This window comes from Phocoena phocoena, chromosome 12 (genome assembly GCF_963924675.1).
Source record: "Phocoena phocoena chromosome 12, mPhoPho1.1, whole genome shotgun sequence".
NCBI classification, from domain to species: domain Eukaryota; kingdom Metazoa; phylum Chordata; class Mammalia; order Artiodactyla; family Phocoenidae; genus Phocoena; species Phocoena phocoena.
The window spans coordinates 35,754,053-35,768,661 of NC_089230.1; the positions used below are offsets into that span (position 1 = coordinate 35,754,053).

Here is a 14,609-nt window from a genome sequence, read left to right on the forward strand (position 1 = left end):
GTGGTCCAGAAAGCCAAACATGTGACACGAATTAGTCTCAAGGGCCAAAGTGACGTGGCTGGAGTCAACTGCAGAACAACACTGTCGTAACCCGAGAAAGCGCCAACAGCGCTGAGAGTGGGGCAAAGATCTAAAATAATCAATCTGCCAGAAGCAGGCTGGACAACACTCCACGCAATGTGGTCTCCTTCACCACAAGGCAATCAGAGTCGACCTTTGGCAGGAGTCACAAGTCTGGCAGCAAATGGTAACTCTGCATCAGAAACATAGTCCTTTACTTTGTGTCCTGTCTATACAATGGTGGATGTGCTGCCATGTGTGGGACAATGATGGATCCAGGGAACAATGATGGCAATCTGGGTGGTGCCACCCCAACCAACAGCTTTACTCTAGTTGGTCTCATCAGAGAATGACCCAGACAGCTCTGTCGGCAGCCACAGTCTGTTTCTACTATTTGTAGCCCCTAAGGAAGGGTATCTTTAATCAGCTAATCTGTAGTTTCCCAAGTGACAGAACAAACCGTAGGTCATTAGCAACAGCCTAAGAGTCAGTAAAACTATAACAAGGCTCAGCAAAGAGGGTATTGGCTGGAGTTATGAGAATAGCTTTTTCTGCCCATGGACCAGGTCAGCCACATCCATTTTCGGGTCTGTGTACCCGGCGCTGAGATCGAGCAGCCACAGCAGTCCAACACCACTGGGTTTCAGTTTGGCCAATCCATCAGTGAACGGGGCAGAAGGCATTTCGAGGAATCTCCTGATTGTAACCTAAATGTATTTCTAGCCCACCCTAAATGTAACCTTTATGAATCAAGGACACCATTGAGCCACTCCCTTTGTTTCAGGCAGTGGAATGGCGGGTAAAACTTTGCCCAAATGGATAGCTGCCACCTTTTCATCTAAATTCAAGATGCAACAAGGGCTAAGCCAGCTGCATTCTTGAATATACCAATTCCATTGGACAAGTGAGGCTTGTTGGGCCCTTCTATCTTGGTAGTTGTGAGTCTGTTTGATCCACTCCACTTTGGAAGTATCAGGTTGGATGGCTCAGGTGTTCAGTTTTGAAAAGAGCCCAGCAGTTAGCTAATAGTTAGCAAACTATTAGCTAAAATAGCCTTCTTCCCTTTTCAGAAGAGGGAGGAGGCAGGGGAGGTGGAGACACTACCTTTATCTTTCAAGGGTGCTCACACCCCACCAAAAGACGGTCTACGATGCAGGGGGTCAGTGCCCCCTTTAGTAAGGTGTACAGAAACGCAAGGCATCTATGGAGAATTGTCACCCAAGAGGTAAAAACTATAGAAAAATAATGCAAAAAGAAGTTTTGCTGTTTGTGCTGGAAGCACTCAGACTTGTGGTGAGATACTCCAGTCCATGATTTATAAATAAACAGATATTAAAGAGGTTTTACAGATTTTTAAAGCTCATCAATACCAGCTCTGACCATCCTGACCCACTTCACAAATGTACAACACATTAGATACAATAATTGGGCAGCCCATCAAAGCCCAACCCAAGTACCATTTCATTTCCAATTTTAATTTTCTCCTCAGCCATTTTAAAAATCTGACTAATTTCACACATAAGTCCAGCTAATCTCCACTGCTGGATGTTAGACAAAATAGAGTTCTTCTGATAAGCCCTCAGGAGAAAGTCAGGAAGGCTTGATTAAAGGAGAGATTTTAAAGTCATAGAGGTCAAAGCAGATTCCTTTTTAGGTGATTCAGTTTGGCATCACGGCGATATAATTATCTTAGTAAGAACATTCAAATTCTAGAACAAAAATATACTAAGCACGTCCTAATGTCCCAAGAAATAGGGCTAGCAGTTACATAAAGTGAAGCTGGCTTATCTTAACACTCATCTTTTAAGCCTATTTTGTTCCATGGCCCAGGCTTCTTAAGAGACTGCCATGAGAATTTAGCCTCCATCCCCCTAAGAGCCTGTCTACAATGGCTTATAAAGCAAGGGATAAGAGCCAAATTCCAGGTTGGCCTCAGTTATGTCTAAATGTCAACTTGCTTATCCCACATAGTGAAACATATGAACATCCTGAGGCAGACCTCTATTAAGGGAATAGAGTCAGGTTTGCCCAAAGAACATCAAGGAATGTGCTGTCTCCATGATGCTATGGCTAGATAGAATCGCAGATATGTTTATCATTCCATTACAATTCTTTACACTCTAGACCTTATGTTCTTAAACCACTCTGTTTTAGAGACCATCTCAATGTTTTAGTAAAGTACAAACATCATCAGTCTAGTGTTATTGTGTCCATGTGTATGTTCTGGATTAAGGCAGTTTTTTTTTTTGGTTTGGATTACAAACCACATTACTTGATAAATATCTGAGAAAAATGGGAGTGGGTGAGTTGGAAATCAAAGTAGACTTCGCTTATTCTATGAATACAATCCTTCTAAGACAGAAAGATTCTTACAAGTGTTTAGTTTTCTAAATAACTTTATAATGGAGAAAACCCATGCTCTTGTAAAAAGAGCCAAAGTCCTTATTCTGGTATAATTTACTCCCTTTTGGTCAAACAGGCAAATCAACAATAAGGTCATCAATATTCTCAGCAACACCAACCTCCATTTCTACCCCTATGTTCCATTAATGAATTTATACAGGGCCAGTGCCTTGTTTAGTATTAGAACCATGAACATCAGCTTAGTTCCACTGTGGTTTTACAAGGGAGATTAGAATGGTGTAGAAAGATCATTTCCCCCCAAAAATGTCACCTTTGATTTTCAACACATAATGTTTTATTACATATCTCTTTGGATTAGCAATACTTGATAATATTTCCAGCATGGGTTAGTTCTCTTAACCCAAAAGGACTAAGGCCTTTGATTCAAGAGTCAGATTTGCTTATATTGGCATCTAGATAACACAAACTTAACATCTAATTTCCTGATGTTAAAAAAAAAAAAGTCATCCCTGATTGTTTAATTATAAGAGTATAAAACATATTACCTTAAAAGTTGTTTCTGTCCCAAACTTTTAAAGCACATTTTTCATCCAATAATTTAGACACATTCACTACAATGCATTTGGTATGTTAACTCATACTCTACTTTTTCCCTACCAAACTTGAAATAAAGTTCTTTAGTTGTAATCACCGTTCTTCTTAAATATGTAGGGTATATCAATTTTTTTTTTTTTTTTTTTTTTTTGCGGTACGCGGGCCTCTCACTGTTGTGCCCTCTCCAGGCTCAGCGGCCATGGCTCACGGGCCCAGCCGCTCCGCGGCATGTGGGATCTTCCCGGACCAGGGCACGAACCCGTGTCCCCTGCATCGGCAGGCAGACTCTCAACCACTGCGCCACCAGGGAAGCCCAGCCCTGAATTTTAAATGAGTTTCCACCATAAGGAAATAATGGTAACACTGACTTACCTCCCAGAGTTTAAACAGTTTGAAAATGTTTCATTGCTCAATCTCTGTACTTAAAGAATTAGTCATAAGGAAGTTAGTGGCGGACAGGCCTAAACCTGGGTCACCTTGGGCAGGAAGTGGCTAGAAATTTGTAGCAGATTTTAAACTTTTTTTAATCTGTTGGCCACTTTGGCTAAATACCCCAAAGACCTCCTATTCCACTATTCCTTCCCAGCTATCACAGCAAAAAAAAAAAAAAAAAAAAATCCACCAGAATGGATGGGAAGGAGGTTACTTATGATGGAATACCACCAAGACGGTTATATCTGTAACTGTCTGTATTTTACGGATGTTTTAATATATGCCAGAAACAAAATTACAGAGTCTGTCATATTATAAACATTAAATAGGCCAGCCCACAGACCACCTAGGGTTCACTCACAGATTACACTGTAAATTCATACTACAGGACTACCTAAAATGTAGGCATTTTGCTAGGTGATATTCCAGCCAGTAAGTGCATGAGGAATACACATAAAACTAAAGCAATCCCAGAAATGATCTTCTCCAACTTATGCAGAAGTAGTAAGATCCTGATGCCAGAAAATAAAGTCTCTTTTTTTTAGAATAAGAGGACGTGTTACCTGCACTAAAATCAAAATTGGTTGAAAGTGATCAGGTTTCTTTTTCACTTCTGAGTACCAACCTTAAAACAACTGCACAAATTCACACTCTGAGTCCGGTGACATTTCAGGAATGGGAGATTGAACTTACTGATATATATGAAAATAAACCTCACAACAATGAAGAATTAAAGATTAGAAGGCCTCCACTAATGGTAATAAGAAATAATTTGAAATATATATTTTTTAATGTTGGATAATTTTTAAGAACAAAGTGACTAAAATTAATGTTGCAACTTTTCCAGATCTAATTTGGAACTAATTTGGACTAATTTTTGTGACAACCAAAAAATGGGGCAAGGCTAAAATCTCATTCCAAATTTAGTCAGCTACAAAGTTTCAAACTCACCGCCCATATAACCTCAAAAAATTTTAAATAAGTCAGTTTACAACAGAAATACTGAAAATAAATCATCCTTGAATACTTTTAGATTTTCCCCAGTGTACCACAAATCACATCCAGAAACCCAAACAAAACAATCACTGAAATGTTTGAGATCTGCTGCTGAAATTCAGAGCTGCAGGACAAGAAAAGGAGGGAGAACTAGGCGGATGGCCTGCTCTCTCTTTCTCTGCTTGGGCAGCACTGGTCTTCTGGAGGTCCTAAGCTATGCACATTCAAAGTGTGAGTCCATAAAAGCCAGCAGTAACACTAAAATAATAGCATAAATAAAAATAGGCTCTGGTTAAAGAGAGAGGATTCGTTTACTGCCGTCCTGCTGAGGTACTTTGACCACCGAGAGCAGGAAAGCTATTAGCATCCTGAATTAATGGGTAGAGTGGTTTTCAAACAAGATATTTTCATGATGGACACAATGTGGACTCAGCAAAGTTTCTCCTTCAAGAAAATACAGCTTCTATTTCAAAGAGCTCTGATTAGACTTAATGCCATTAGGGAACCATCAAGGATTTGTGTTGTTGTTACTGCTTTTAACTATCAGTTACTTTCTAAACCAAAAATTGTGGGTAGTTAACTTGACGGACAGTCAAGGTTTAGGAATGCAGAAGCAAATCCAAGGTACAGACGAGCTTCAGATGTGGACAGGCCTCAAGGAGTTTGGAATCTTTTTAAGTTGTCAGGTCCTAGCCTTTCTCATCATCACCATTATCATTGTGTTACTAACTTGTCTGGGATTTATAAATAAAAATTCATTTCCTTCATCACATCCCCTCCGTATACTACACGATTTTAGGAATCCTCGGTAAGCTTTATTAATGACAATGTAAAACAATTACAATCAAAACCAAAATTAAACAAGCCTAACCTAATGAATACATTCTCAAACACTATTAATGCCTATAACATATACAGCAGATATCTGTTTAAAAAGTCAATACCATTTGTAAATTAATTACCAAAAATATAACTGTTTTCAATTTCCATAATACTTGAAAGCATAAATATAAAGTTCAAAAGACCACATACAACAGAAGAATCTATAAAACAAAGCTAACGTTAAAAGAATTGTTCAGTTGACTTTATAGCATTTATTTTGTTATATAAAATTATTTAAAACAGTACATTTTCTGTATCATACATGAAAGTTCACATCCAGATTTCTTTTCTATCAAATCCTTATTCTTTCTCCATTGTCAAAATCCTAATTTTCACTCCTGGCTGGATTTTTCTTCCTTGGCAATTCTTTTTGTTACCCCACTGAAATATTTCTCACGGAAGGAATTATGACCTTGGTACGGCAGAAAGTGATCACTCAGCAGATGTGAATACTGGTCCCGGTTCTGGTGGGTTGGAAAATACAGAAAATAAAGATGTTTGAGTTATTTCTTTCGTTAGCCTGCAACCAAAACAGTCATTTACTTTAAGCAAAATCTCACTCTCTGGTACACATTTGTTTTCCTTTATTACATGAACAAGAAATACACCACCACTTTATATCTGTATCATGCTTGGGTATCCAAAGTGTTTTCACTTACTTCACCTCATCTGATCCACCCAACAGTCCTCTGCACAGAGAAGACAAAAACTTTTACTGGGAAAACAGAGACCCAGGGAATGCAAAGAGAATCATCCAGGCAGCTCGAGTTGGGACAACCACCTGCATCTTCCGATTCCTAGTTCAGCACAAACTGAAACCGTCTTTGACTGTAAGAATTATCAAGCAAGGAAGCTTCTACTCCAATGGTGTACAACAACAAATTATTACATTTGTATGATGTCATACAGATCAGTAACACTGTTTGGGAGTACATGCACGTTCAGTTAATGAAATAAACTATTCCTGGCAACTTTCAGTAACCTCAGTAGATGAAGATACAGGATAAACAAGTGATCTTCACACTTTTAGACTTCAGAGACAGGTGAGGACTAGTGCTTAGACTGACATTTGGAAACTGGAAATATTAACCTGGGCTAAAATGTCATGTTTCAGCTTAGAAAATTGAGGATAAGAAGACTGACAGACAACATTAAAACATCAGCTTCTCAGCCAATTTCACTAGCCACCTTAAACTGTGAAAAAAAATCTAATTAGAAATAAAATCTCATTTCCCATGCATTTCTGTAAATTCATATTCAAATGTACAGGGATTAATGTGATTCTGAGAATAGGCGGGAGACATAATTAGAAAATATGAAGCCTAATTATTTATCCTGGTTTCAGTATAAAAATGATATCTACAAATATATCTGGAATATAACAATCCTCAAAATATTTTTGTATTTTTCCTCATTCCTGTATGAGATGAATACTTTCATTCTCTCCCTCATATCTAATATTAATAAAAGCCCAGGTTTAGCCAAAATAAAATTATGTTGGCTGATTTGTTTATTCAGAAACTATTTTGCCCCAGAATGTTTTTTTTTAATTACACACAAAAAGAAATTATTAAACATGCCCAGATTTTCTGATTCATTTAAAAAGAAAAAAAGTGGCTATTTAAATTTTATGGCACTAAGTATACTACAGTTCCAAATTCTTGCAAGCACGTGAAAGCATGCCAATGGTTACTAACTTCAGGCTGTATAATCCCCAAAAGATAAAAAGTTAAAGAATACCAAATGAAAGGTAGTATTTATGGGGTATTTATTACGGGTCAAAAACCATCCTAAATGCTTTACATGCACTATCTAATACAAACTCATCATCTCTAAGAGATAAGTACACTCTTATTACCATCTACAGATGAGGAGTTATTTAAGAGTACAGGCCCAAGATAATACAGCTGGTAAGTGACAGAGCTAGGATTTGAACACAGGTCTACCAGACCTAGGGACTACACCCTTTAACTATAACATAATGAGGTTTTTTTCCCCAAAAGAGCTAACTCTTGCCTCAACTCAAGAAGCAGGAGTATCTCAGGGAATAAACATGTGATGAACAAAGGCTCCCCAGAAAGGAAGAGACCTGGATCAGAAATGCTATTAACTTTGTTCTAGTAACTAAGAGGATTATTTCAATGATACAGAATTTTCACACTAGAAGGAGATATAAAGAGCCACAGGATGCCTGAGGGATACCGTAACCCTAGCAGTACTGTCGACTGGACAGGATGACTCAACGTCCACATCTCCAGACCGGACCTGGGAGAGCAGCAGTACAGGATGATGGTCCAGCATTTAGCCTTGCCTTGTGCATGCCAACTTTTACCAGAAGTCTGACTGAAGAGTCATAGGAAAGGAAGGGACTTGCCATCATCTGCTCTTCCAGGCGTTCTACATTCTGTCCTTATATCAAATAAGATCACTAGAAAACTTGCCTACTTTCTGAACTACATTACCTTAATCTTGGCAGAAATACCTTTACTTGGTTATATGTAAAGCTATGTCCAGATGTGACATCTCTCCTGCTACATTACTTCTCACAGCTCTTTGCATCATTCTCCACCCAGTCATCAAAATCAGAAACCTGGGTCAAATCGCTCTCCCTTTTCTTCTCACGTTAAGTCAGTCCTAAAATCTTAGATTCTGCATCCTAAATTTCTCAAATCCACTCCTCCTTTTCACCCGTAACTCCACTATTATAGTTTAAGCCTTCCTCATCTCTCCTTGCTTTTTTCCTAAACTGCCAGTTGCCTTGCCTTTGTGGCTCCCTCTCTATTCTCCATAATGGGGTCAAATGCAACTTATTAAAATGCAAATCTAATATTCCAGCATTCTGGCTAAAATCCAAACGGGTTCAATTCTGAGGCTTTTCCCTTAATATTTGGGAGTGAGATCCAATTGCACATCAGTTTGCTGAATGTCTTCTCACTTTCCTCTTCTGTACAAGAGGGATCAGAACACTGTCAGGCAGTGAGATCCTTCCCAGCTTTGCCTTCTGTCCTCTCTTCTCCCTGTGGCTCCTCTAAGCCATGCAAGAACACCTCTACATCTCAAAATGCACTGCAGACTACTTCAGTGAATGTCCTGGGGCTGCAGTGGAATGACAGGACAGAAATGTGTGATCCCAGAGTGCTATATGAAAAGGTAGAGGCATGGTAAGACAGCTGAAGACCAGGATGGGCCAGGGACTGACTCAGGCTCAGTTACTTGTGTACCTAAGCCACCTAAACTGCCAATTATGCAGCTCACTGGGGGAAGCAGGAGAGAAAAGCTGAAGCACAATGGAAGGTAGGTATCCTCATAGACCAAAGCGGGAGCTTAACCAAATAGCTTGTCTTTGACTTAAAGGATATACATAGGACAAACTGAGGATGAAGAAGAGACTATAAAGACCAGAGGCAGAGACTGAGAATGAACAGCAGAAACCTGGAAAACCCAAAAGTAATGATTAAAACCTATGACAATTAATGTTTATCAAAAAAAACATATACTACCTATGGCATTCTTTATCTAACTAGTTTAGACTTCAAGATTCGCTCAGAACATATAGTAGTAAAAGCAAAATAAGCCCCTAAAAGGCCATATATTCAGTGCTACAGAGACCCAGTGACAGAGAAATACATGCTACAGGAAAAGTGGGGAAAGACTATTAACCTTCGAAATGCAACCTCTGGGGGCTGGGGGAAATGCTATTTATCTCCCAGGGAGTAGAGAAGAATCAATGTGAGGTATGTGTTTGGGTCCTATAGTGGAACGCCTCCTTCTATAAGATTGATTGCCCCCTAACTGTGAAATAAGACATTCATAACAAAAACTCCTGGAGAACCCAAAAGCTCCAAACCCCTCGTGCAGCCAGGGACCTGGCAAGAGCCGTTCTATTACTAGCAGCGTTAAGTCCTGCTTCGGGATAAGCCAGACACTCCAGAGACTTTGGCTACCATTTTCATCTAAGTGGAAAAGATATGGTTCATAAAATGTTCCACATAAAACATTCAGTACATTTATGGTCCACATATTATCACATACATACCATATATGTAAATATCATTACCTATGAACAATACACATTTAACATATACTCTGGTCCTTATGAAAAATACCATTTGCAGCATTCAGAACTTATGTTAACTTGATGCTGAATAAAATGGCAAGCTCGCTATTTTTTTCTCTTTTCCCTCTCTCTTTCATCCTATCTTTAGTTTAGTTTACCAGGGCTCACACTTGAGATGATGATATTCAACTCTACATATTTTTCATCACCTTTTGATAACTCTTCTCTATTCACATTCCCTGCCCATCTCAACCAAGAATATCTGCAGATTTTTTTTTCAACTCAGCATCTCAAATGCCAAGGGTTTACTTAAAAGGAGAAGAGTATCCTCAAGCAACACAACGCTTGATATCCCTCACTAACTCAATCTTGCCCCAATGTTTGATTTCTGGTTTCTCTAACACTTCCAAATCTGTCTATCACTATCAGTCATGATATCATCTATGTATCATGAAACCTGAGTTCTGCCAATCTTTAGTAAGCAAGAAATACTTCATGGAAAATAAAAATACACAAAGAATTAGGAAATGCCAAGAGAGAAAACTATGGCAATGAAAGATTACAGACCACTTTTCCCAAATTTCATAACTACTGGTTAAATTTTGGCACATGGCAGTACTTACGGAAATATGAATAAAATATTAAGATTGTTGATTACACTATCTACTGTTTATCATTTTTATAACCAGAAATCAAGAATTTCTGTAGGAAAATCTGTGCTAGCTACAGATGGCTACATAATGGAAATACACAGCTTTCAGACCTATCACTTAACTTTGTAAGACAAACAGCAATTGTAAATATGACAAGAAACATACAAGTTCTGATTCAAGAAAGCAACTGATACGTATTTGCAACTATGTGTTTTACATAAGTGAATTATTTAATTTTCTGCATCTTTTCACAGATTATTATCTAAATTTTGCAGATATGGAAAGAGACTAGAAGAGTCTGAATTATCTGCCACAAGTCACACATCTAGTAAGCAGTATTTCCAGAATTGTAGACTAGATCAGACTTCAAAGCTCATGCGTTTTCCATCACAGTTTTTTTTTTTTTTAAGTAGAAATTACATCAAAACAATGGTTAAAGAGTTAACTTCCCACATGGTAGATTAGTGGGTCGTTCAAAATGGAGTTTGACATTTAGAGGACATTCTTCACGGAACAGGAACATATTTGGTAGCACATATTTCAGATCTAAACTTTTAGACAGAACCCCTTTAACCACTGTCCCACCCAGCCAATTTCCTGTCCTATCAGTACTGCTAATTCTAAACATAAACCACTCGAGGAATTTTAACACACTTGCCAAAAAAAATCAAAGGAAGCTTTACAATTGGTAGTGTACTTTTATGTGTACAGTGCCCTCTGCTGGCTAAAGCAGATAAATCCTTCTGTATGGTATTTCCCGCTGTGGATACAGATAGTTTAAAGCAGAGCTGACCATCATGCATCTGACTGCCAGGAGTGCTCTATTTCCCTCACTGTCTCTAAGTCCTGATTGCTGTAAACACCTAGAGTTACAGAGCAGCAACATGATGGCCATTTTCCTTCAGAGGGCACTGGCATTTATTCACACCATTTCATTTTTAGAAGAATAGTGTGGAAATATACAAATACATATTTACCTTAGTGACTGTAAAGTGTATCATTGTCATTTATGTCCATTTGCAAATTATTCTCGAGAAAAATAAAGGAAAAGTACATAAACTAGACCTTATTCAAGTTAATCTTTATTTTTACAAATAACTCTACATCAAAAGTAGAGCATCAAAAAGAACACAGGAGACATTGAAAGGAAAGTACTTCAGCCACTTGTAATTTAATAAATGTTAATCTAAAGGGGAACAACTTCTCAAGAAAAGAAAAAAAACTGTATGTTTTGTAGTTACATCTGAAGCTGACACTTTTTTTTTTTTTTTTTTTTTGCGGTACGCAGGCCTCTCACTTGCTGTGGCCTCTCCCGCCGCGGAGCACAGGCTCCGGACGCGCAGGCCCAGCGGCCATGGCTCACAGGCCCAGCCGCTCCGTGGCACGTGGGCTCTTCCCGGACTGGGGCACGAACCCGTGTCCCCTGCATCGGCAGGCGGACTCAACCACTGCGCCACCAGGGAAGCCCTGAAGCTGACACTTTGAATGGAACTAATGACACTCTGGATTACACTGGGAGAATACATATATGTAAGAGCGTCCTGAACATCATAAAACTGCTCAGACTTTAAAGAAACTAAAGTTGACAACTCCATTTAGGTAAAACTATCCTTCTAATTACTGCCTTCTCCCAGAAATCTGCCATTCTTTGTTATCATCTCCCTTAAACAGAAGGAAGGTGTTATGATTTTCCACAGAATGGCAATTCAGCTGCTTTTTTGGTTTGCTTCTCATGAGAAATGAGGCCTAGGTATGATGGGATTAAAATGTTTCTGTACCACTGACTTTTGAGGAGTGATATCAGGGTAATGATAAAATTCAGTGTATTTTGAAACAGAAAACTTTTAGCTAGGCTTATCTATTCCTACTCTTCTTTCAAATGGATGATTTAAATGCTGTTGAATTTGATTGTTTTTTATTCTAGAGGGGCCCAAAACAATCACTGAAAAATTACTATTCATTCCATAAATATTTACTGAGTGGTGAGCAAAACAGTCAAGCTCCATGAAATCACAGTTATATACTAGCGGGAAGAGACATTAAACAATGTATACCCAAACATGTATTTACAAACCATGATTAAACACTGGGAAGAAAAGGGTTACTATAAGAATATAAGGAGACACCTAGTTAGATGGGGGAGAAGAGAATGGATAAGAAAGGCTTCCCTAAGGAAGTGACATTTATCTGAGACCTAAAGGATGAGTCAAATTTACTCATAGAAAGAGACCAGAAGAAAGCATTCTAGGGAACACATTGTGTTCTAGGGAACACAATGAGGGAGGAAACAATGTGAAAACACTCAGACTTGAAAGAGGTAAGTACATTCTGGGAACTGAAAGCAGGCTAGTGTGGCTAAGGCTTGCAAAACTAAAGGGAAGGTGGCACAAAATGAAATTGGAGAGACAGGCCAGAAGTCTAAGATCAGGCTGGCCTTGAAGGTTATGTGAAGGACTCTGAATTTTAGTCTAAATTTCACAAAGTTATTGATGACTTTTAAGCAGGGGAGTTTCATTATCTGTTTACATTGTGAAAGATATTCCGGCTACCGTACAGGAAACGTAATGGTAGGAGAAATTCCAGAGGCAGGGAAACCAGCTAGAAGACTCCTGCAGTAGTCCAGGAAAGCGGCACTGCACCATGTCCTTTGGGAAGTAGGGAGGACGGGTAAAGATACATGCACCTACTCAGCTACCCCAAGCCAGATTTCTAAAAGTTATCCTTAACTCCTGTCTCCCTTACCCCAATTATTCAATTAGTCATTAGGTCCTGGCACATCTACCTCCCCTGAAGCTCTCAATTCCACTGTCTCACCCACAATCTCCAGTTTCTACCTTTATTAGTTGACAGCCTCATCATCTTCACATGACCATGCCAGAAGTCTCCAGGCTGGTATCACAGGCATCTTTCCATAATAAAAACTTGCCTGCATGTTAAAGCCCGGGTGACCTTCCTAAAACAAGAACTTCTGCCACTCTACTAACTCACATTCCTCAGGGCTTGCCATCACCGATAGGATAAACTTGAAACTCTTTGGTATGTAAAGACCTTCAACACTAGGCAGGCCTTTGGTTTTCCACTTCTCAAGCCACTCCTCCCCACATACTTAGTATTTCAGTCATGCTTCAATGTCTAGGGTTCCCTGAATGCACCATAACCCCTCTCATGTCTCTGTACCTTTGCTGAAAATGTTGGCCTCTTGACTCAAGGACCATCTCCTCAGGTAGGCGCCCTCTGGTGTTCACAGAGCAATATGCACTGATCACTACAAAACCAAACACATTATGCTGGAATGGGTTGGGTCATCGTTTCTCCCACATTCAAGTTCTCTAAGGATAAGGACTATGTTTTATCAGTCTGTTCTGTCTCAACACATGACACAAATGGTCCCATAAACACATGCTGAGTGATGAAAGCCATGGCTTTTCCCTCAGGGAACATGCAATCAAATCAGAAAAAGAAAACATACTAAAATATGAAAAATACATGAATGTAAAAATCAGTAAAAGACAGTTTTCTCATTTCTCATACTACCTTTTCCATTCACTCTCAACAAAAACTTACATCCTTCTTTACAGAGAAAAAAAAAAAGGAGTCATCAAGTATGAATTTTCTCAACTTCCTTGCCCCCAGTCCCCCTCTACTACAAACTGGATCCCCTTGCTTAACTCTACAGTCTGTCTCATCACTCCCAACCCACATTCTAACTGAAGCCAAAATTCTCTCTCACGGTATCCCTTTACTGCCAAAAGACTTACTTTCAAAGAACCCCCCAACAATATACCTAAGAATAATCATCAATTTATAAAAATTACTGTTTAAAAACAAGAGCTTTCCCCTAGAAAGGTGTCACTTTGGGGATGAAGTTGAAAACCATCTGGAAGAAAACCAAATGGCTATTTTAATTATAGGTCAGGTTTAAGTTGTCCTTTCACTTACTGACAGCTCCTGATAATGAGATAATGATTTCTTCTACCTCACTAGTATTAACCTTAAGTCATTTATATTCTCAAAGTGGCAGCCGTTTATACAAAACAGCAGTTTCACTGCAAACACTTGAATACAAATGGCTTACGAAACTTATTCTATGATAAGTGGAAACCAATGATGCTGTCATCGTTAAGTAAAAGCCATCAAATTGGTGATGCTCACCTAATTCTGGCGAGGATTCATGAAACAGATTAAAGGTATAATACACATTCTTTAATAAGGTGAGAGGAAGAAGGCAAAGAGATGGAAGAGGAAAACAGTGAGTAGATTTTCCTTCTTATAATCAGCAGAGAGTGAAAATGAAATGTAAATGACAGTGCTGAACATAATGGACCTCAGTTCAGCTTCAGGGTAATTATCCATGTCCGGCTTTTGTTTAAAAATCCTGCTCCCCTTATCAAAGCTTCCCAGTGTTCTACATCTGGTACTGGACAGTAGCTATAGAAACCACTTGTGCTAAAGTTATACAACTATAAACAGCACTAGGCCATTTCCAAACCAAGGACAAGCAGGTCAAAAGTCTGGCATCCAATACTGTTAAGGAAAAAAACCCTCTAGCACTATTCTTAATGGGAGCAAGG

General features: G+C 38.9%; 1 protein-coding gene across 2 annotated transcripts in view; it reads right to left on the minus strand.

Annotated features, from left to right (window-relative positions):
• Nucleotides 1-5,506: 5,506 nt before the first annotated feature.
• TRMT11 (tRNA methyltransferase 11 homolog) overlaps nucleotides 5,507-14,609 on the minus strand; it is a 61,835-nt gene continuing 52,732 nt past the window's right edge. Inside the window, exon 13 of one of the 2 annotated variants that reach the window (XM_065888843.1) lies at nucleotides 5,507-5,792. In XM_065888843.1, the coding sequence (XP_065744915.1) occupies nucleotides 5,661-5,792 (132 nt within the window). In that variant the 3' untranslated portion in view covers nucleotides 5,507-5,660. The remainder of the gene's footprint in view (nucleotides 5,793-14,609) is intronic. The other variant, XM_065888844.1, reaches the window with a different exon arrangement.